The sequence below is a fragment of the Pan troglodytes genome, chromosome 11, assembly GCF_028858775.2.
Source record: "Pan troglodytes isolate AG18354 chromosome 11, NHGRI_mPanTro3-v2.0_pri, whole genome shotgun sequence".
In the NCBI taxonomy this organism is placed as follows: domain Eukaryota; kingdom Metazoa; phylum Chordata; class Mammalia; order Primates; family Hominidae; genus Pan; species Pan troglodytes.
In genome coordinates this window covers 74,179,427-74,201,076 of record NC_072409.2, presented here as the reverse complement: position 1 = coordinate 74,201,076, position 21,650 = coordinate 74,179,427, and the positions used below count along the sequence as shown (strand labels likewise).

General features: G+C 38.9%; 1 protein-coding gene and 1 long non-coding RNA gene across 4 annotated transcripts in view; both read left to right on the top strand.

The window, feature by feature from the left end:
- The window catches only part of GKAP1 (G kinase anchoring protein 1), an 81,321-nt gene extending 79,320 nt beyond the window's left edge, over positions 1-2,001 (top strand). For all 3 annotated transcript variants that reach the window (XM_009456681.5, NM_001246567.1, XM_063787131.1), the window contains one exon: positions 1,682-2,001. In XM_009456681.5, coding sequence (XP_009454956.1) covers positions 1,682-1,729 — 48 coding nt within the window. In that variant the 3' untranslated portion in view covers positions 1,730-2,001. The remainder of the gene's footprint in view (positions 1-1,681) is intronic.
- A 7,104-nt stretch (positions 2,002-9,105) lies between these two features.
- LOC134807668 (uncharacterized) lies at positions 9,106-21,349 on the top strand. Its single transcript, XR_010148708.1, has 2 exons — positions 9,106-9,279; positions 20,975-21,349. It is a non-coding gene; the product is annotated as an uncharacterized LOC134807668 (long non-coding RNA).
- Positions 21,350-21,650: the final 301 nt, after the last annotated feature.

Here is a 21,650-nt window from a genome sequence, read left to right as displayed (position 1 = left end):
GAGCAGTTTGTTCCAGGATGAAGCAATTAAAAATACCAGTGCTTTTGTGTGTGTGTGTGTGTGTGTGTGTGTGAGATATATTTATGTGTGTGTATATATATGTGTTTCTAAATCATAATATAAAATACATTAACTGGAATCATAGCCAAAAAATCTCAAAAGCCACTCATGGTGTGGAGAACATAGCAGTTGATTAGCCGTGGCTTTAAAATTGCATCAGTCCTAGAAAGAGAATTCCCTTTACCTGGGATACCTTGAAAAGATACTTGTGTGTTTGTTGTTTTGGATTTTTAAGAAATCTCATCGAGAAGCATGGTAGGAGTTTTATGTATAGTGGGTGGGTATCTATTTCAAAAAATATTTTTGCTAAGTTTATTTTTATTTTTCTGCTAACTGGAAATAAATCTTGTTTTTAATACATGTCATTACACATCTCCTGTTCCAAAAAACCTATTCATACTGTTTTTCTGTGAATAAATCTTGGCAAAATTGTTATATGGTCAGGAGTGAATGACAGCATTCTTATGCTCGAGTATTGTTTCATTTTGTTTTATAATGTTGATGTTGAAATGGTTATTATAGTCAGAAAAAGAATGAAAGAAACAAAGAGAAACTGCCATCATTATCAAATGAGTCTGAGCTCCATATGCCCCTGATACAACCACCTCTCTTTAAGAGATGCACTTCCACAGAAAAGGTAGTTCCCAAACTTGGCTGATCATTGGAATCACTTGGAAACTTTGAATTAAAGATTGTTAGCCAATTAAATAGGTGTGGGACAAAGCCTAGATGTCAGAATTCTAAAAATATTACTGCTTAGGTAATTCTGATGATCAACTAAATTTGGACACCATTGCCATAGTTTTATAAAAATGGGAAAAACTATACATACAACTATTATAAAGTAAATACATTAAACCATTATTTATGGTTAAATTGAAGGGGGTAGAGTAGCTATTGATGATTTTAATTTTATTCTTTGCATGTTTGTACTTTCCATATTTCTATAATGAGTGTTTTTTAAATCAGAATAAAACAGAAAACGTTATGTTATGTTATGTTAAAATATTTATGTAAAACCCTTCTTGTCCTTTATGCTGCCTTTCCTTTGCTTTGGCTCAAGTCAAATACCACAAATGATGTTTCATATGGAGCAAATTAAATACAAATTTATATATGCAACTAAGCAATATGAAAAGCATAACCTAGTTTTCAATCCACTAATGAACAAAATCAAATTTCTAATGCTAATGTGAGCAAAATGCGACAGAACTTGAATTATAAATTGAATTACCCAAAAGGTAATGAACTGAATTACTAAATTTGCTGATCATATGGAACAAATTTAAGTGTACTGTTTATTTTAGTATTGATCAAAAACTTTATTTTTAATTCTGGAACAGTCAAAATGAGTTCTAAAAAAATAAGATATCGGTGAGCTTACTAAGGCAAGACTCTTATTCAAATAGAAGTAACTTTTCTAAAACCAACCTTAACCATTTATAAAAAATAACCATATTAAAATAATGTAGCAGTATGTAGACTCAAATTTACAACAAAATCAAAAAAGAAATTGCTTCCTTCTCATACCCCAAGATGCCTTTGGTCTATATTTTTTAAATGAAGTGGTCCCAAAATGGTATGTTGTAAATAATTTTCCCTATTTTTTTTTTTTTTACAGGGTGGCAGAAAAGGGAAAAGAAACTCTGAATCCGACCAGTGTAGGTGATTACATTAGCCTTTGAAGTCAACACAAAGTTTAAAACTTCCAGGATTTTGCAAAGTTGTATATATTTAATGCTGTGCAACTGCTAAACTATGCAGTTTTTGTTGAAGGAACTAAAAGCAACTAGCTCCCTAATGGTCTATAATTTTATTTCTTTTGGCTTAAAGTGAAAAAGAAGAAATAGAGAATTCCAGCAGAATTCAGTGGTTGTCTACTATCCATACTTCTTATCACTTTAGTTTTTCATCAGTCAATAAAATTAATTTACTCTTCCACTAATATGTTTGATTTGTTAAGTTTCAGAAACATGAAATGAAAGTATTTTTGCTTACAGCACAGCCAATCAGTTGGGTCCTTTCAATTCAGTGAAAATTTTCTCAGCACTTTCTGCACACTAAACCCTGCAGGACATGCAAGATGAAATATGGCTGATACCCTCAAATAGCTTATGCTTGGGGGAAGTAGAAGGTGGGAGTGGTTAGGCCGGGTGTGGTGGCTAACACCTGTAACCCCAGCACTTTGGGAGGCCAAGGTGGGCAGATCACTTGAGGCCAGGAGTTTGAGAGCAGCCTGGCCAACATGGTGAAACCCCGTCTCTACTAAAAATATAACAATTAGCCAGGCATGGTGGTGTGCGCCTGTAATCCCAGCTACTCGGGAGGCTGAGGCAGGAGAATCGCTTGAACCTGGGAGGCAGAGGTTGTAGTGAGCTGGGTGACACAGAGACTCTGTCTCAAAAAAAAAAAAAAAAAAAAAAAGGTGGGGGTGGGTAAAACAAGAGCAAAAAATAATTACCATAGATAGTAGAGTGTGAAATCACATTGTTTGGAGATGGAGAAAACTTGCATGAAATAGCTTTTAAAGGGTAGATATTTTTTCTGTAAATTTATTGACAGGCGGTCCAGGCAGGCAGAATGAAAAACAGTCTGTGGGCTGGGAATGATGGCTCATGCCTGTAATCCCAGCACTTTAGGAGGCAGCGGTAGGAGAGTCACTTGAGCCCAGGAGTTCAAGACCATCCTGGGCAACATGGTGAGATCCTGTCTCTAAAAAAAAAATTAGCCAGGTGTGGTGGCATGTGCCTGTAGCCCCAGCTACGCAGGAGGCTGAGGTGAGAGGATCACTTGAGTCTGGGAGGTCAAGGATGCAGTAAGCTGTGATCTTAACACTGAACGGATGACAAAGAAAGAAAAGAATTAGGGCTGGGTGCAGTAACTCACACCTGTAATCCCAGCACTTTGGGAGGCTGAGGCGGATGGATTGTTTGAGCCCAGGAGTTCGTAACCAGCCTGGGCAACATGACGAAACCCTGTCTGTATAAAACTAATAATAATAATGTCTGTGAATGCTTTCACCATAAGATAAGGGCTAAGCCAAGGTTTTCTAATCTCCACACTTCCCCCATGTCAATACTGTATAGATGATCCTACCTCATGCAGTAAAACAAGAAAAAAAAGTGTACAGATTGCAAACAAACAAAAACAATTTGGCTTGAGAATAATAACATGACTCACTGGGAATAGAAAGAGTACTTGTAGCTGGGTTTGGTGGCTCTTGCCTGTAATCCCAACACTTTAGGAAGCTGAGGTGGAAGGATCACTTGAGTCCAGAAGTTCAAGACCAGTCTGGGCAACATAGTGAGAACCCATTCCTACGAGGAATTCTTAAATAATCAGCCAGTTGTGGTGGCATGTGCCTGTAGTCCTAGCTACTTTGGAGGCCGAGGTGGGAGGATTGCTTCAGCCTGGGAGGTTGAGACTGCAGTGAGCCGTGATTGCAACACTGCACTTCAGCCTGGACAACAAAGTAAGACACTGTCTCAAAAAAAAAAAAAAGTCGGCGGGGGCTTTGGTGTGTAGAAGGAATAAATGAGAGATTTTTCACTAGTCTAATCAATTGCTATAATAATTAGTAGTTTATGGGATTCAACTGTTTTTAGTAGAGGCAGTAAAATACAATTATGATTCATTAAAATACAGGATTTTAGGCCAGGCACAGTGGCTCATACCTGTAATCCCAGCACTTTGGGAGGCTGAGGCAAGTGGATCACTTGAGGCCAGGAGTTCCAGACCAGCCTGGTCAACATGGTGAAATCCTGTCTCCTAAAAATACAAAAATTAGCCAGTTGTGGTGATGTATGCCTATAGTCCCAGCTACTGGGGAGGCTGAAGCACAAGAATCGGTTGAACCCCGGAGGTGGAGGTTGCAGTGACCTGAGATCACACTGCTGCATGCCAGTCTGGGCAGCAGAGCAAGACGCTGTCTCAAAAAAATAAAAGTAAAATACAATTTTGTGTGTGTGATAACAAAGATGAACACATAAATGCTGGTCTTCAATTGAACAGAATAGGTAACCCAGAAATAAGGCCTCACACCTGCAACTGTCTGATATTTAACAAACCTGACAAAAATAAGCAATGGGGGAAGGATTCCCTATTTAATAAATAGTGCTGGGATAACTGGCTAACCATATGCAGAAAACAGAAACTGGACCCCTTCCTTACACCATATGCAAAAATTAAGATGGATTAAAGACTTAAATGTAAAACTCCAAACTGTAAAGACTCTGGAAGACAACCTAAGCAGTCCTATTCTGGACATAGAAACAGGCAGAGATTTCATGATAAAGACACCAAGAGCAATTGCAACAAAAGCAAAATTTAACAAACAGGATCTAATTAAAGAGCTTCTGCACAGCAAAGGAAACTATCAACAGAGTGAACAGACAGCCTACAGAATGGGAGAAAATTTTTGCAAACTATGCATCCGACAAAGGTCTAATATCCAGCATCTATAAGGAACTTAAATTTACAAGAAAAAAAAACATTAAAGAGTGGGCAAAAGACATGAACAGACACTTTTCAAAAGAAGACATACAGCCAACAATCATGAAAAAAAAGCTCAACATCACTGATCATTAGAGAGAGGCAGATTGAAATCACAGTGAGATACCACATCACACCAGTAAGAATGGCTGCTGTTAGTCAAAAAATAACAGATGGCTGGCGAAGTTGTGGACAAAAAGGAATGCTTATACACTCTTGGTGGGAGTGTGAAATAGTTCAATCATTGAGGATGATAGTGTGGCGATTTCTCAAATAACTAAAAACAGAAATACAATTTGACCCAGCAGTCCCATTACTGGGTATATATCCAGAGGAATATAGATCGTTCTGTCATAAAGACACATGCACACATGTGTTCATTGCAGCACTGTTCACAATAGCAAAAATGTGGAATCCACCTAAATGGCCATCAATGGCAGACTGGATAAAGAAAATGTGGTGCAAATACACGATAAATACTATGCAGCCATTAAAAAAAAAAAAAACAGCAAAATTGTGTCATTTGCAGGAACATGGATGGAGCTGGAGGCCAGTATCCTTAGCTAACACAGGGACAGGAAACCAAATACCTCATGTTCTCACTTAGCAAGTGAGGGCTAAATGAAAACACATGAATGCATAGGGGGAGCGACGTACACTGGGGCCTACCAGAGGGTGGAGAGTGGAAGGAGTGAGAGGATCAGGAAAAATAACCGGTGGGTACTAGGCTTAGTACCTGGGTGATTTAATAATTTGTACAACCCCTGTGACACAAGCTTACCTATGTAACAAACCTGCAATGTACCCCTGAACTTAAAATTTTTTAAAATGCTGGTCTTGGCCTCCAAAACCAGCCTTATATGAAAAATTCCACTTCATGACAGTCTTTGAAAAAAAAAACGCAAAGGTAATGAAATTGTCATCATTGCTTATATATGTCTGGCCTCTCCCATGAGGTTATATGAACATTGCAAAGGAATATAGTTATAAGGCGAATAGAAAACAGCAAAATGACAGAAGTCTTATCAGTAATTACTTTAAATGTAATGGACTGCATAATCCAGTCAAAAGACAGAGACTGGCAAAATGGATGTAGATAAAAACCATTATCCAACTAAATGCTCTCCACTAGACGCTTGCTTTAGATCCAAAGACACCTGCAACTAAATGCTCTCCACAAGACACTTGATTTAGATCCAAAGACACAAATAGGTTGAAAGTAAAAGGATAGAAATGGATATTCCACACAAATAGTAACCTAAAGAGAATAGAAGTGGCTACATAATATCAGACAAAATAGACTTTAAGTCTAAAAAGGTTGCAAGAGACAAGACATTATGTATTAAAATGTCCAATACAGCAAGTAGATATAATAAACATTCATCTAATAACAAACAAACAAAATATACAAAGCAAAAACTAATAGAATTGGAGAAATAGCTCAACAATGATGGTTGGAGATTTCAATATCCACTCTCAATAATAAATAGAACAACCACACCGAAGATAAGGAAAATAGAGGACTTGAACCACAGAATAAACCAATTGAATCAAACAGACATATACAGAACACTCTACCCAACAACAGAATACCTATTTTTTCTCCAGTGCATATGGAACATTTTCCAGGACAGACCATATATTAGGCCACAAGCTAAGTCTCAAAAGACTTTCCATTTTTTTTTTTTTTTTGGTCTCATCTGACTCATCTTCCATCAATAGACTTCAAAAGATAGATGTCAAAGTATCTTGTCCAGCCACAAAGATAGGAAGTTAGATATCAGTAACAAAAGAAAAATGGAAAAATTTACAAACTTGTGGAAATGAACACACTCTTAACCAATGGAACAAAGATGAAATTACAAAAGAAGTTGCAAAATACTTAGAGACAAATGAAAACAAAAACACAAAATACCGAAACCTATGGGACACAGTGAAAGCAGTGCTAAGGGGGAAATTACTATAAGTGTTTATACTAAAAAATAAGAAATCTCAAATCAACAACGTAACTTTGCAAAGTAAGGAATTAGAAAAAGAAGAACAAACTAAACCTAAAGCTAGTAGAAGGAAGGAATCCAAAGACTAAAGCAGAGATAAATTAAATAAAAAGAGAGAAAAATAATAGAGAAGATTAACAAAACCAAAAGTTGGTTTTTCAACAAGATTAACAAAATCGACTTCAGCTAGATTAAGAAAAAAAGGAAGAAGACTCAAATTACTAAAATGAGAAATCAAAGTGGGAACATTACTACAAATTCTACAGAAATAAAAAAGGATAAGAGTACTATGAGCAATTGTACACCAACAAATTCGATAACCTAGATGAAATAGAAAAATCACTAGAAACAGAAAATTCACCGATTAAACCACAAATAAATAGAAATTTTTAATAGACCTATACCTAGTAAGAAGATTGAATCAATAATCAAACTTCTGTTTTAAGAAAGAAAAGCCCTGGACCTGATGGGAGACGGATGGTGGTGATAATTGTACAATATGAATATACTTTATGTCACTAAACTGTACACCTAAAAATGATGAAGATTTTAAATTTTATGCTATGTGTATTTATGTTATATGTATTCCCTACCATAAAAAAGTAGAGAAAAAACAATATTAGGCTCTTCACATAAAGAAAAATCTAAATGGCCTGCAATCCTAGGTACTTGGGAGGCTAAGGCAGAACAATCACTTGAACCCAGGAGGTGGAGGTTGCAGTGAGCTGAGATTGTGCCATTGCACTCCAGCCTGGGCAACAAGAGCGAAATTCCGCCTCAAAAAACAAAAACAAAAACATAAACAAAACAAAAAAAAAAAACAGAACATACACAGAAAGAATTTAAATGACAGTAATGCAGGAAATGAGAAATCAAAATGCTATAAGGCATATAGAAAATAAACAGCAAAATGACAGCAGTTTTTTCTTATTAGTAATTACTTTAAATGTAAATGGACTAAATAATCCAATCAAAAGAGACTGGCAAAATGGATGTAGATAAAAACCATGATCCAACTAAATGCTCTCCACAAGACACTTGCTTTAGACCCAAAGACACAAATAGGTTGAAAGCGAAAGGATAGAAATGGATATTCCACGCAAATAGTAACCTAAAGAGAATAGAAATGGCTACGTAATATCAGACAAAATAGACTTTAAGTCAAAAAAGGTTGCAAGAGACAAAGAAGATTTTATATATTAATAAAATGTTCAATACAGCAAGTAGATATAATAAACATTTATGCATCTAGTAAACTATCAAAATTTATGAAGCAAAAACTAATAGAATTGAATGGAGAAATTGTTCTACAATGATAGTTGGAGACTTCAATATCCCACTCTCAACATTAAATAGAACAACCACACCGAAGATAAGGAAAATAGAACCACAGAATAAACCAATTGGATCAAACAGACATATACAGAACACTCTACCCAACAAAGAATTCCTCTACCAACATGGCAAAAATTTAAAAGTCTGATAATAACCAGGATTGGTGAAATTTGGGACCAACCAAAATTCTCTTACAGAACTGGCGGTAGTGTAAATTGTTACAACCATTTTGGAACATATTTTGGCATTACCTTGCAAAGCTGAAGATTCATGGATCTCATAACCCAGCAATTCCACCCTTAAGTATGTATACCCTGAAGAATCTTATGTACATATTCATAGAAGCATCATTTGTTATAGTAAAAAACTGGGGAAAAGAAATCCATCTGAAATAGATTAACAAGCCTCCCCTATATAGTAACAATATGGATGGATCTCAAACAATACTATGTGAAAGAAGAAAGAATACAAATAGTATGATTTTAGACATACGAAATTTGAAAATAGGCAAAATTAATTACATATTGGTATTTTACAGATGATAACCTACAAAATCAAATACATGATTATCATGAAAATCATTTTATTGTTTATCTCTAGGGGCTGGGAGAGGATTATGATAGGAAGAGACACACCAGGGTAATCTTTTGGGCTGCTGGTTCTATTCCTTGACCTTGGATACAATTATATATTTATGCATATCTTAATATATATCTAAATTATATATATGATGTGCTTTATGTACCACATAATATATATCACAAAATTAATTCTTAAAAGGGGGACTGTTTGCAAGCATCTCTTCTCTTAAATACTCTCCATAAGGCAGTTACATGTTATGTTAGAAAACTAAAATAATCCTAGACCCTAGACCCTTAAATAAAATAAACTATTTAAATATTTCTAGGAAGAAACAATTAGGCTTTTTCCTCCCTCTTAAAAACGTATGGATGTGTCTGGGGCCCTGGAAGACTCTAAATGTTCATTTTGCCTTTTTTGTGATTTTAAAAATATTCTCGATTTTGCCCTTTTGATAAATAATGAGCAAAAGGGGGAATTTTTGAACACCATGTAAATTTTAAATGTGTACTTTAAAAAATATACATGACTACAATTGGGAATACTATATGCTGAGTAGTAATCTGTGATTTAAGATCACAGTAATGCATTGGCCATAGCTCTTACTTGCTTTAGAGCGTTGATTGTGTGCATCTTTTCCCAGGTTCATACTGAGTAATGTCGTATCATATTGATATCTTGAAATTGAATATGGTGGAATATTTACAGCATGGAAATTGGCAAATGATACAAGCTACAAATGCACCCCCTTCCCCACCCCAGCCATTTGTTAAACATTTATCAGCACACCACTGCTTAAGGACTAAGAGTTCTGAATGTAAGTTTAAACTTTTTTTTCATTAGTTTTCGTATCTTTGGAGAAGCTTAATCTGCTTGACAAACAGCTCTGTCAAGGCAGTCAAGTATTTCTTAGGACTAAAACAAATATGCATCTCTAACAAGATAATTGGTGTAAAACTCGGAAAAGAATAAATTGAAATGTAGAAAAAAATGGAAGAATAAACACAATTTGGCCTGCCTTAGACCATGCCCCTCCCATTTTGTTGCTAATATGAAAAAGAAAAATTACTGAAATAGTCTCCTTTTTAGGCAGTTTGCTCAGCAGTTGAGTTCTACTTCCAACTGCTCCATTTAGGAGAAAATAAAACTGTCCTCTGTTCTTTGGAGGTGAAAACATGGAGGCAGTTTCTCTATTTGGAATATCATGAAATTTGGGGTGAATGTGTTTAGTATTTGATGTAAAGTTTTTTTCTCTTTGTCCCAGCTCCCTGAAGCTATTTAATAAAGGCCTTTACATGGGCGCGGTGGCTCACGCCTGTAATCCCAGCACTTTGGGAGGCAGAGGCGGACGGATCACGAGGTCAGGGGATCGAGACCATCCTGGCTAACACAATGAAACCCCGTCTCTACTAAAAATACAAAAAATTAGCTGGGCATGGTGGCGGGCGCCTGTAGTCCCAGCTACTCGGGAGGCTGAGGCAGGAGAATGGCGTGAACCCGGGAGGCAGAGCTTGCAGTGAGCTGAGATTGCGCCACTGCACTCCAGCCTGGGCGATAGAGCGAGACTCTGTCTCAAAATAAATAAATAAATAATTAAAGACGTTTACAGTTTTATTGCTCTTGTATTAATCAGGGATACAGAAGTATTATTTATCCAGCTTTTCCATCAAATGGAAAACTTTATAATAGCCCTTCTAAAGTGAGATGTAGATACTACATGCTTGTGAGATGCAGTGGCCTTTAGTGAGTTAATGTCTAATGAAGGAAAATGGGATGGAAATCCAGAAAACCCAGACTATGTTTTGGCTGTGTTGACCATTTACCCGATGATAGCAATTTAGTTGTCCTTTGCCTCAGTCTCTTCATTCTAAGACTTAGACTTACAATACTGGTCATATAATTCATAAAGATTTGCACTTATCTTTTGGAGCATGTTGGGATAGAGGCAGTGTTGAAGTATGAAGTGGTAAAATAGATTTAATGGTCCAACACCAAACAAGACAAAAATAACTTCTGCATTTCAATAAAGGCTATGTTTTCTTCCTCCTCTTCCTTTTTCTTCCCCTTCTCCTCCTCTTTCTCCTTTTTCTCCTCCTTGTTTCTTCTTCTTTTTTGTAGAGGTGGCGGTCTTGTTTTGTTGATCAGGCTGGTCTCAAACTCCCGGGCTCAAGTAATCCCGCCTTGGCCTCCTGAAGTACTGGGATTACAGGTGTAAGCCACTTCACCCAGCCTCACCCACTTTTACTTTTGTGCCTTGTGATCTATTTCTTTCATTCTTTTTTTTAACTTTTATTTTAGGGTCAGGGGTACATGTACAGGTTTGTTATATATGTAAATTGCATATCACGGGTGTTTAGTGTACAGATTGTTTCTCCACCCGGGTAATAAGCATAGTAACTGATAGGTAGTTGTTTGATCTTCACCCTTCTCCCTCCCTCCACCTTCAAGTAGGCATTGGTGTCTGTTATTCCATTCTTTGTGTCCGTATGTACTCAAAAGTTTAGCTCTCACTTGTAAGTGAGAACATGTGGTATTTGCTTTTCTGTTCCCGTGTTAGTTCACTAGGATACTGGCCTCTGGCTCCATCTATGTAGCTATAAAGGATGTGATCTTGTTCTTTTTTTGGCTGCACAGTATTCCATGGTGTTTGTGTACAACATTTTCTTTATCCAGTCTACCGTTGATGGGCATTTTGGTTGATTCCATGTCTTTGTTGTTGTGAATAGTGCTGTGATGCTGTGATGAACATACACATGCATGTGTCTTTATGGTAGAATGATTTATTTTCCTTTGGGTATATGCCCAATAATGGAATCGCTGGGTTGAGAGGTAATTCTGCTTTGAGTTCCTTGAGAAATCGCCAAATTGCTTTTCACAATGGCTGAACGTGTGTGTTTAGTACACTGAACCTAAGAGATTTGGCTTCTACTTTGCAGAAAAGCTACTCCTTTTGAAAGCATACTCTCCCTCCTGCTCCTCCTCCTCTTTCTCTTCCTTTTTCCTCTTCTTTCCTCTCTCCCTTCCTCCCTTGCATTGTACTGGCTTGCTTAGCAGTGAATTTTAAGATACAGCCTTCTAAAAAAAAAATGGCTAGTTGTTGTGTAAGATATTTTACAGAGTCTAAACTCCTATAAAAATAGGTCTAAGCCCAGTCCAGCCTGCCTGTAAAGTTTTCATTTAATTATCAAATTCAGCCTATATTTAGAATAACATTCTAATTACACTGTTCACTTAGATGTATTTTTGTACTGATTTTTTTTAAATTCACAGTTTCATAGGGGAAACAGCCTCTTTTGAGGTTGAAAAAACAATATTTGTGCTGAAAAATTTTAGTTGCTTTTTTCTCCACCAGATTTTAAAGTGAGAACTATGTTGGAGGTTGCCAGGCCCTCCTAGGCTCAGTCAATACAAGAATCCTTCTGTAGCATCATGTAATATACCCATGTAACAAACCTGCACGTGTACCCCTGAATCTAAAATAAAAGTTGAAATTATTTTAAGAAAAAGAATATATACATTCATAGATACATTTCCATCTATAATTATATCTATACTGAAAACCATGAGTTCAACTGATTCTAATCCAGTATTGTAAATTTCATTCTAGTTTTCTCGCTTACCATATTTGTAATTCCCTTCTCAGACAGTAAGAGACCTGGCTCCCATTATCCTTAATATCCTTACAATTGAGTCTTATTACTCACAGTAGTTACACTCTATAAAGTCCCTGGGAACACCGAATTACTAAATACTGAACAACTGGTCAGAGAAGAAGCACAGAGTTTGGTTCCTCCAAGTCTCTGGTCACAGCATTTCTATCCACTGATCAATACGTAACCTTCTTTTATGTGTGTTTCTATTTAAGGACCCTTATTTAATATATATTGTTCATTCATTAAAATTAAACTCATGGCCACAGCACTATAACTCATGCCTAACAAAGCTTATCTACATATGTGTTGTCTCCATAAGGCACATCACAGCCTTCTTGTGCTTAAGAACGCTAGTCTGCACTTCAGCCCTATGCTTGGGGCCATTTTAAACAGTGAAATCACCACAAAAAGCAAAAAATGCCTTTTTAAAAAATTTGGCACTAAATAAACTGTGGAAAAGATACTTGTTTACAGTATGAGAGCTGAAATGAAACAAGAAGGCCTCAGCTGGGAATGTGTATATCCAGCAACTTAAGTTTTTTGTTGCTATGTGCATGTCCATGAATGGTCATGAAAGCATCACAAGTATTGATTTTGAGGTTACAAATACATTTTACCAAGTAGGCAAATTCTCAAATATGGAATCCACAAACAATGAGGATCAATTGTATTTATTTCATGAATGTCCTCATTTGTAACCCATCTCCTATCGGTGCTGCCTCCCCACTCCACTGTGGGAATGCCCTTCTCACCCTGCTCAGTCTCTGACACTCAGCTCTGGCTATAGTGCCTGCCACCATGCCCCCCTACCTTCTTCTCTTGCACTCTTGAACCCACCTGTTGACTTTAGGACTGAATTAGGAAGAGAAAGGAGAAGGATACTACTTCACTTTGAAAGTTTTTAAAAAGAATCTGTCTAAATCAATGAGGCATTTCAGAGGTAGGGAAGAAATAAAACATGTATGTCTCACTGAGCTTAAGGAATAAAGTAATATGGATACAATTGAGGCACATCTTTCCATGTATTCTTCCCCAATTCCATTCCCTTTCTCTCAAAGGTGGTTACTATCTTCATTTATTCGTTTTTATTCCTATGCATGTTTTTATACCATAATATATTGTTTTGCATATTTTAAAACTTGATATAAATGATATACTATATGTAGTGATATACGACTTGCATTTGTTTCTGCTGAATGTTTTTTAGATTTTGCTAAATTGATACCTATATCTCTGGTTTGCTGATTTTGCTTGCTGTATCATATTCTGCTATATGAATATGATACATAAATATGTTATTTCCCACTTTAATTATTACAAACAGTGTTGCAATAAATATTCTTGTACATGTCTCTTGTGGTACTATAAGGGAGTTTTCTAAGGCCTATACTTAGAAGTAGAATTGCTGGATTGTTGGATGTGAGTATCATCAACTTTATTGGATAATGTCAGTATTATTTTCCAAAGTGGCTATACCAATTTACACTCCCAGTAGCAGTATGTGAAACTTCCCTTTTCTTTACATCCTTAACAACACTTACTATTGTCAGATTTGTTTTTGCCTATAAGTATAATGGGTATGAAATAATACCTTGTTTAAATTTGTATTTTTCCATATAAACTAATGAGATTGAGCATTTCTTAGGCGTTTACATTTGAGTGAAATGCTCATTTTTCTTTTAGGTATTTTTTTCTTATTTATATGCAGGTATTCTTGATACATTCTGGATACTAATTGTTGTTTATGTGTTTCCCACATACACTTTGCAGCATATGGCTTGTCTTTTCATTTTGTTTATAAAGTTTTTGATGTACAGAAGTTTTTTATTTTATTTATTTATTTATTTTGAGACAAGGTCTCACTCTGTCACCCAGGCTGGAGTGCAGTGGTGTGATCATGGCTCCCTGTAGCCTTGAAGACCTCTTGGGCTCAAGTGGTCCTCCTGCCTCAGCCTCCTGAGTAGCTGGGACTACAAGGCATGCACCACCACACCTGGCTAATGTTTTTTCTTTTTTCTTTTCGTAGAGATTAAGTCTCACTATGTTGCCCAGGCTGGTCTCAAACTCCTGAGCTCAAGTGATCCTCTTGCCTTAGTCTCCCTGAGTGTTGGGATTATAGCTGTGAGCCATTGCACCCAGCCAGAAGGTTTTTTGTTTTGTTTTGTTTTTTGAGACGGACTCTCGGTCTGTGGCCCAGGCTGGAGTGCAGTGGCACAGTCTCGGCACACTGCAACTGCCTCCTGGGTTCAAGCGATTCTCCTGCCTCAGCCTCCCGAGTAGCTGGGATTACAGGTGCGGGTCACTGCGCTTGGCTAATTTTTGTATTTTTAGTAGAGACAGGTTTTTTAAAATTTTAATGTAGTTATTTAAGTGTTTTTGTTATGATTTGTGCTTTTTGCATCTTTTTAAAGAAATCCTTTGCTAGCTTCTAAAAGTTACTAAGTTTTGCTTTCCACATTTAGGTTACCAATCCCATACATAAACTTCTTGCTTACCCCACTCAAGCTATGACACCATCTTCCAATGATGGTTTGGATGTGGTTTGTCCCCACCAAAAGTCATGTTGAAATTTGATTCCCGATGTGGCAGTGTTGGGAGGTGGGGGTCTAGTGAGAGGTGTCTGGGTTATGGGTGGCAGATTTCTCATGAATAGATTAATGCCAAGTGAGTTCTTACTGTTAAGGAGTGGATTAGTTCTCTCAAAAGTGGGTTGTTACAAGGTGAGGTTCCTCCTGTTTGGCCCCCCTTTGTACATGTCCACTGCCCCCTGTGACCTTCTGCCATGTTATGACATAACCAGAAAACCCTCACCAGAAGCCAGTGCCATTCCCTTGAACTTCCCAGTCTGCAGAACTATGAGTGAAATAAACCTCTATTCTTTAAACATGACCCAGGCCTAGCTATTCTGTTATAGCAACACAAAACAGACTAAGATAGTCAATATGTATATCAATACAGTCATACTCTTCAGGGATTGCACCTTGATTATACACAATTGAAACAGAGTGCTTAATCTTTCATGAAACTTAAGAGTTTGTCTTATAAACAGTTGAGCACTTCACCCTAAACTTAATTGAAGACTATTAGGAGGCCAGGCGCAGTGGTTCATGCCTGTAAACTCAGCACTTTGGGAAGCCAAAGCAGGTGGATCACCTGAGGTCAGGAGTTCGAGACCAGCCTGGCCAACATGGTGAAACCCCATCTCTACAAAAAATATAAAAATTAGCTGGGCATGGTGGTGCTTGCCTGAGTCCCAGCTACTCAGGAGGCTAAGGTAGGAGAATTGCTTGAACCCAGGAGGCAGAGGTGGTTGCAGTGAGCCAAGATCACACCACTGCACTGCAGCCTGGGTAACAGACCGAGACTCCATCTCAAAAAAAAAAAAAAAAAAAAAAAGAAAAGAAAAGACTATTAGGGAGTTCTTACAATTAGCATTTTTGTAAACCTTAGTAATTAAGTGATTTTTCTTTTTTCTGTAACTCTAAATTCTCCCAATGTGGGGAATGTACTTATAAATAATAAATTAATTAAAGTGTTGCCATTTCTTAACTGGAATTATGCTAGTTTGAGGATCTTATTCTATAGAGTAGCATGGGCCAAATCAGATCTGCTGCCTGTTTGCCTACAGCCTGTGAGTAATAATGGTTTTTACATTTTTTTATGGTTGAAAAAAAAGAAAAATATTTCATAACATATGAAAAGCAGAAGAAATCCCAATTTCAGTATCCACAAGTGAAGTTTTATTGTAACATTGATTCCTACACTGATTCATTTACATATTGTCTATGGCTGCTTTAGTGCTTACAACAGCTGAGTAATTGCAACAGAGACTGTATAGTATGCAAAGCTCAAAATAGTTACAGTCTCACAAGATAGTGTTCCCTGTGAGAGCAAAGGGCAGGAAGGTTTACTGCCTATTATAAAAGATTTGGGTTCCCTAAGCTCAGAGTTCCTCTCTTGTAATGCAGTCTACTACATGTACTGATGACATTTGGCCCTCTTTGAGTTGCCACAACTCTGGCAACTAGGCCTTGGGGAACTGGCACACTAAAATACTGATATTTTGCCTACCGTATTGCTGTCAGTAATAAAGTCCTTTGTTTCAGGAGTCTTATGTCTTCTATCCACATCCATAAAATTGTGGCAGACTAACTTGTTTTTTGTTTTTGTGTTTTTTTGAGATGGAGTCTCACTCTGTCACCCAGGCTGGAGTGCAATGGCATGACCTGGGCTCACTGCAACCTCTGCCTCCCAGGTTCAAGTGATTTTCCTGCCTCAGCCTCCCCAGTAGCTGGGATTACAGGCATGTGCCACCGCACCCAGCTAAGTTTTGTATTTTTAGCAGAAACGGGGTTTCACCATGTTGGCCAGGCTGGTCTTGAACTCCTGACCTCAGGTGATCTACCTGCCTTGGCCCCCCAAAGTGCTGGAATTACAGGCATGAGCCACCATGCCTGGCCTCAGACTAACTTGTTAGTTGGCATGTAGAGTAAAACCTCAGATGCTTCACAGTTCTTGAAAGTTTTGATACCCAGGATGGGATGCTGTCAGAGACGTGGCTTTTTGGAAGAGGAAAGATAGGGGTCTTGTGGCCTCATTAATGGGATTTTAGGGAATCATCAGGAAGTCCAAAGGAACGTATTGATTAAATTGTATTCTCAATCAGGCTACACATCGTTCTCCATTTTACTGCCTGTTAATGAGGAAGAATTGGAAAGGTGGTCGCAGGCCAACTACTGGGAAATAGGTTTAATGACAGCTACCCAAATGGTGGCCTGGTTGTTGCTGACTCTCCTCTGGGTGAGAGAACTTCTTTGTCAATCTGCAAGTTACTCCATTGTAACTACAGCTAAATTTTGCCTTCTTTCAAACAATGAAGAGTATGCACTTACATTGAACATAAAAGGGAAATATGCAACTGCTATGGGCAGAAACCAAGTAAATTTTTAGAACTTTGACTGGTTTACTTGGGAGATGAGGGTGTAGGTGTGTAATGTTTGATAAGAAAGGCAACAGCTAGGTTATTTTACAGCTCAGGTCTTCCTTTAGTCTATCATGCTAATCTTAGATCCATCTGGAGATGACAGTAAAAAGTCTTGGAATTTTTTGCAGTGCACATGGACTGCTACAAAAAGCTTTGGTCCTCTGAGAGAGATTTTCCTGAGACACATAACTCCTGTGGGAAATGATAAATGAGGCATTCAGATTACTATTAAGGCTCTAACAAACTGCCTCAGACTGAGATTACAATGTTGATGAGGTAACCAACTGAAGAATGAGAAACCCAAAGAAATCTAGATAACTTCTTGTAATTAGCCCTGCCGTCATGGAAGACTCCACCTATCACTTATGTTGAATTTAAGAGATGTTATTTTGATAATGGGGCAGCAGATATCCCAGATTAAGGTGGACTCCTCAAAAAGGTCACGTTTTGTGAGCCAAGCCCTAAGGGCACAAACCCCAGACATACTTGGAAAATGTGGTTCTGGCTGCCACAGTTCCCAAGGCTGAAACACTATGAGCAAATTAAGACTTTGCAACCTTATATATGGCTTTCAGTGGATGGAAAACATTGGAAGTTTGTTTGGTTAAGCTGTGGTCAGCCACTGCATAGCTTAAAATGCACCTTGCTTACTGTGCATAGTTACTCTCTCCTGTGCCTCTCAATCCGTCCCTCCCCCACTACCCCAGCCTGATTTAAGGAATAGATGATTAGGAGTTTCCTGGTCACCAAGGGGGACTGAAGATCTATGCACCTGTCAAGTGTGCTGGGGAACTTTGGGGAGGGGAGGAACTCCAATTCTTATGGTTTTGCTGGATATAGGCATCTGAGTCACTATTCTACCCATTTCCATGGGAGGCACTAGCATGTGGATTCAGCTAATGGAATCTGGGCAGAGTTCACCTGGTGAAGGAGAGCTAATAGGTCGGTGGGACCCGTGGTTCAATCAGTGTATTGTGTATTGCTTTTACATATGAATGTATAATAGGAATTGATGTGTTTTATACTTGTGGTCCCTCATCCTGTAAGTGCTATAGGAGAGTCTCCTGATTGGGAAAAGCTGCAGGTAGAAAAGTGCTAGTGCCTGAGGCACCATAGTCCTAATGACCCCTCTAAGTTACAAGTTTATGTGACTGATGATTTTGCTGATTGAAGCCTCTGACAAAGGGGGGCAGCTTCTATCTGGAGGTGCCCTTGGGGTTTGGGACTCATAGCCTCCCTGACATGGCAACCATATATATCCATTTTGAAAAGCACCTGGTAGTTTGCTACTGGGCTCTTGTTGAAACACAATGCCTGACTGATAAAGGCCTTTTGACTTCTAGCCTGATATTCCCATTTTGGGGAGCATCAACTTGAACAGAATGACTAACAAGGTGGGAAGGGCTCAACAAGCCTTGTTTGTCAAATGGAAACAATATATTCAAGAATGCCACTGTTCTGGCCCTAGAAGCATCTTGGCTTTATAGGAGAAAGTGGCACCTATCTCTCTGGGAGAAACCTTATCTTTCCCCTTTCCTCCTGACTTTTCTGTCTGAACGAAAGCCACCAGCTCAGTGATGCCTTCAATTCACAATTCATCATCCTAAATGCCTGTGCCTAATTCACTCATGGTTTGGCCAAACTGAAACCTGATGGGAGTTCTCTGAGCAACTGTTGTAGCTGTTCAGCCCCAGTGTTGACTATGTAGAACCAAAAATGGATGTGGTTACTGTATTAGTAGGCAGAATTCAAGGCCAGTCTCTTATCTGTGACCAGATAAGAGAACCTTGTTGAACCTTGTTATATTAATACTAACTCTTGGGCTGTTGCACTGGCCTGGCTCTTTGGTCTGCACTTGGAAACTACAAACTAGCAGACTGAAAACTCTCCTCTTTGGGGCCATGAACTGTGGAAACAAATCACAGCTGCTGACTCAACTATGTGGGTGCCTCAAGTAGATGTCCATGGTAAAAGCCCAATCTCTGATGAGGCTGATTGGAGTCAAGCACTGATCAAGCTTGGACTGCCCTGACACCATTGTTGCCTTTGTGCATCATTGTACTAGACATGGTACACACTCATCATCATAGACAGGGCAGAGTAATCTATATACCTGATGCAAAGGCTACCATTGCATGCCAAACCTGTGACTCCTGACAAAAGTTGACACATTTGTCTCACAGTGAATGATACCATGCTCCTGACATATTAATTTCACTGGACTTTTGACCCCCTCTCATGGATATTGGTGGTGCCTAACTGTTGTTGACACTTTTTCACGTTATTATGTAACTGGTTCAGTCCAATCAGCTGACTTTAGCCACACTGTTGTGGTCCTTGAAACTAATTTGCATCATGCCTTTGAGTTTCTGGACCATTTGCAATCTAGTGCTGCTGTGCCTTTTATGGCAAAAGCCACTCAGTGGGCTAACAATCAAGATACTTAATGGACCTTCCATGCTCCCACTATCCACAGACATTTGGTATTGGTGAGCATTGGAACAATTACCTCAAAAATTAACTCAAAAAGATGTCACTCTATCTCTCACATTTCTTCTTAGTCCACACATTTTGGTACTAGGTATTTTGGTCACTGAATGGGGCTGTCCCCATAAAGGGATCATCTTTTCTTGGCCACTTCCTAGATAATGATCAGGACGAAAGGGATGGGATTGGGTGGGGCATGTGTTGCTTATAAATCTGCCTTGCTGGGCGCAGTGGCTCACGCCTGTAATCCCAGCACTTTGGGAGGCAGAGGCGGGCGGATCACGAGGTCAGGAGATCGAGACCATCCTGGCTAACATGGTGAAACCCCGTCTCTACTAAAAATACAAAAAATTAGCCGGGCGTAGCGGCAGGTGCCTGTAGTCCCAGCTACTCAGGAGGCTGAGGCAGGAGAATGGCGTGAACCCCGGGAGGCAGAGCTTGCAGTGAGCCGAGATTGCACCACTGCACTCCAGCCTGGGTGACAGAGCGAGACTCCATCTCAAAAAATAAATAAATAAATAAATAAAAAATAAATAAATCTGCCTTGAAAATTCAGAATTCCACCCTGGGAATTTCTGGGCATGAAGCTTCTCTCTTTACCCTAATGGCAATCACAGGCTGACCCAGTTGGTACATCCTCTGGGTGGCGGCCAGCCAAAAGGGGGCCTAAGGGATTTAATTCTGGTTCAGCTACTTAGCTCTTGTTTAACAAGGTCCCAGGTCATAAGGATAATGACCACGTGGTTGGGAACATTGCTCCCTATAGTAGCCCATGTGGACCAAAATGGGGGACACAATGGGTCTCTATATGTTTTAGAAAAATATCCTTTTGTTGTTGTTGTTACACCTTACCTTTCTGGATACAAGATCTGGGTGTGAGAAGGAAATTATTTGACAAAAAGGTGAAGTTACAGCTACTGGATTGAGACACATTGATTTTTTTTTTTTTTTTTTTTTTTTTGAGACGGTGTCTTGCTCTGTCACCCAGGCTGGAGTGCAGTGGTGCAATCTTGGCTCACTGCAAGCTCCACCTCCCAGATTCAAGCGATTCTTCTGCCTCAGCCTCCTGAGTAGCTGGAATTACAGGCATGTGCCACCATACCTGGCTAATGTTGTGTGTGTGTGTGTGTGTGTGTGTGTGTGTGTGTGTTGTGTGTTTTAATAGAGACAGAGTTTCACCATGTTGGTCAGGCTGGTCTCAAACTTCTGACCTCAAATGATCCGCCTGCCTTGGCCTCCCGAAGTGTTGGGATTACAGGCATGAGCCACTGCACCCGGCGTGGTGGTGGTGGAGGTAGATTAAACAACCCCAGCACTAGGAGAAGGAACATCTTAGAGCTTGGGAGGCATAGGAAAGGTAGAAATATCAATGATCTTCTATCTTTCAGAGCCATCACTGGATCTTTACTCATGAAGGAAAATAATCTGGTGAGGCTCTCCTGAACTAGCAAACACTTCGAATATGATGGACTACTGCGTCTGCCACATCCTGCCAGACAGCTCTGACTGCAGTTGATTGCCATACTCCTTCACCTTAATAAGAAAACTACTGAAAAGAGCAGAAAATGGCCCAGCTCCTGCATCTCTCATGCAAAACATCTGTCAGCACCTCTGGGTATCTTTCCCACTCCTGCTCCTGTAAATTTTGCTAGTCATTCTATAGAGTAGATGAATACCACCTGGCTGGTAGCAAGGACAAATAGAATGGTATGGACTGAAGGCCCTCAGGCAGTCCCTCCGTAAATAAAAACTAGGCTCAGTTATTCAAACTGCACTGGGAATCCTAAGGCCTACCAACCATCTGGGAGGCCCTAATGCGAATCATATGTTGGGGGCTCCAATAATTATAAACAATGTTTTCTTTCCAGGTGCACCACATATACTCCCAGGATTTAATTAATTAATTAATTAATTTTTTGAGGCAGTTTCACTTTGTCACCCAGGCCGGAGTGCAGTGGTGCTATCTTGGCTCACTGCAACCTCTGCCTCCTGGGTTCAAGTGATTCTCATGCCTCAGCCTCCAGAGTAGCTGGGACTACAGGCACACACCACCACACCCAGCTA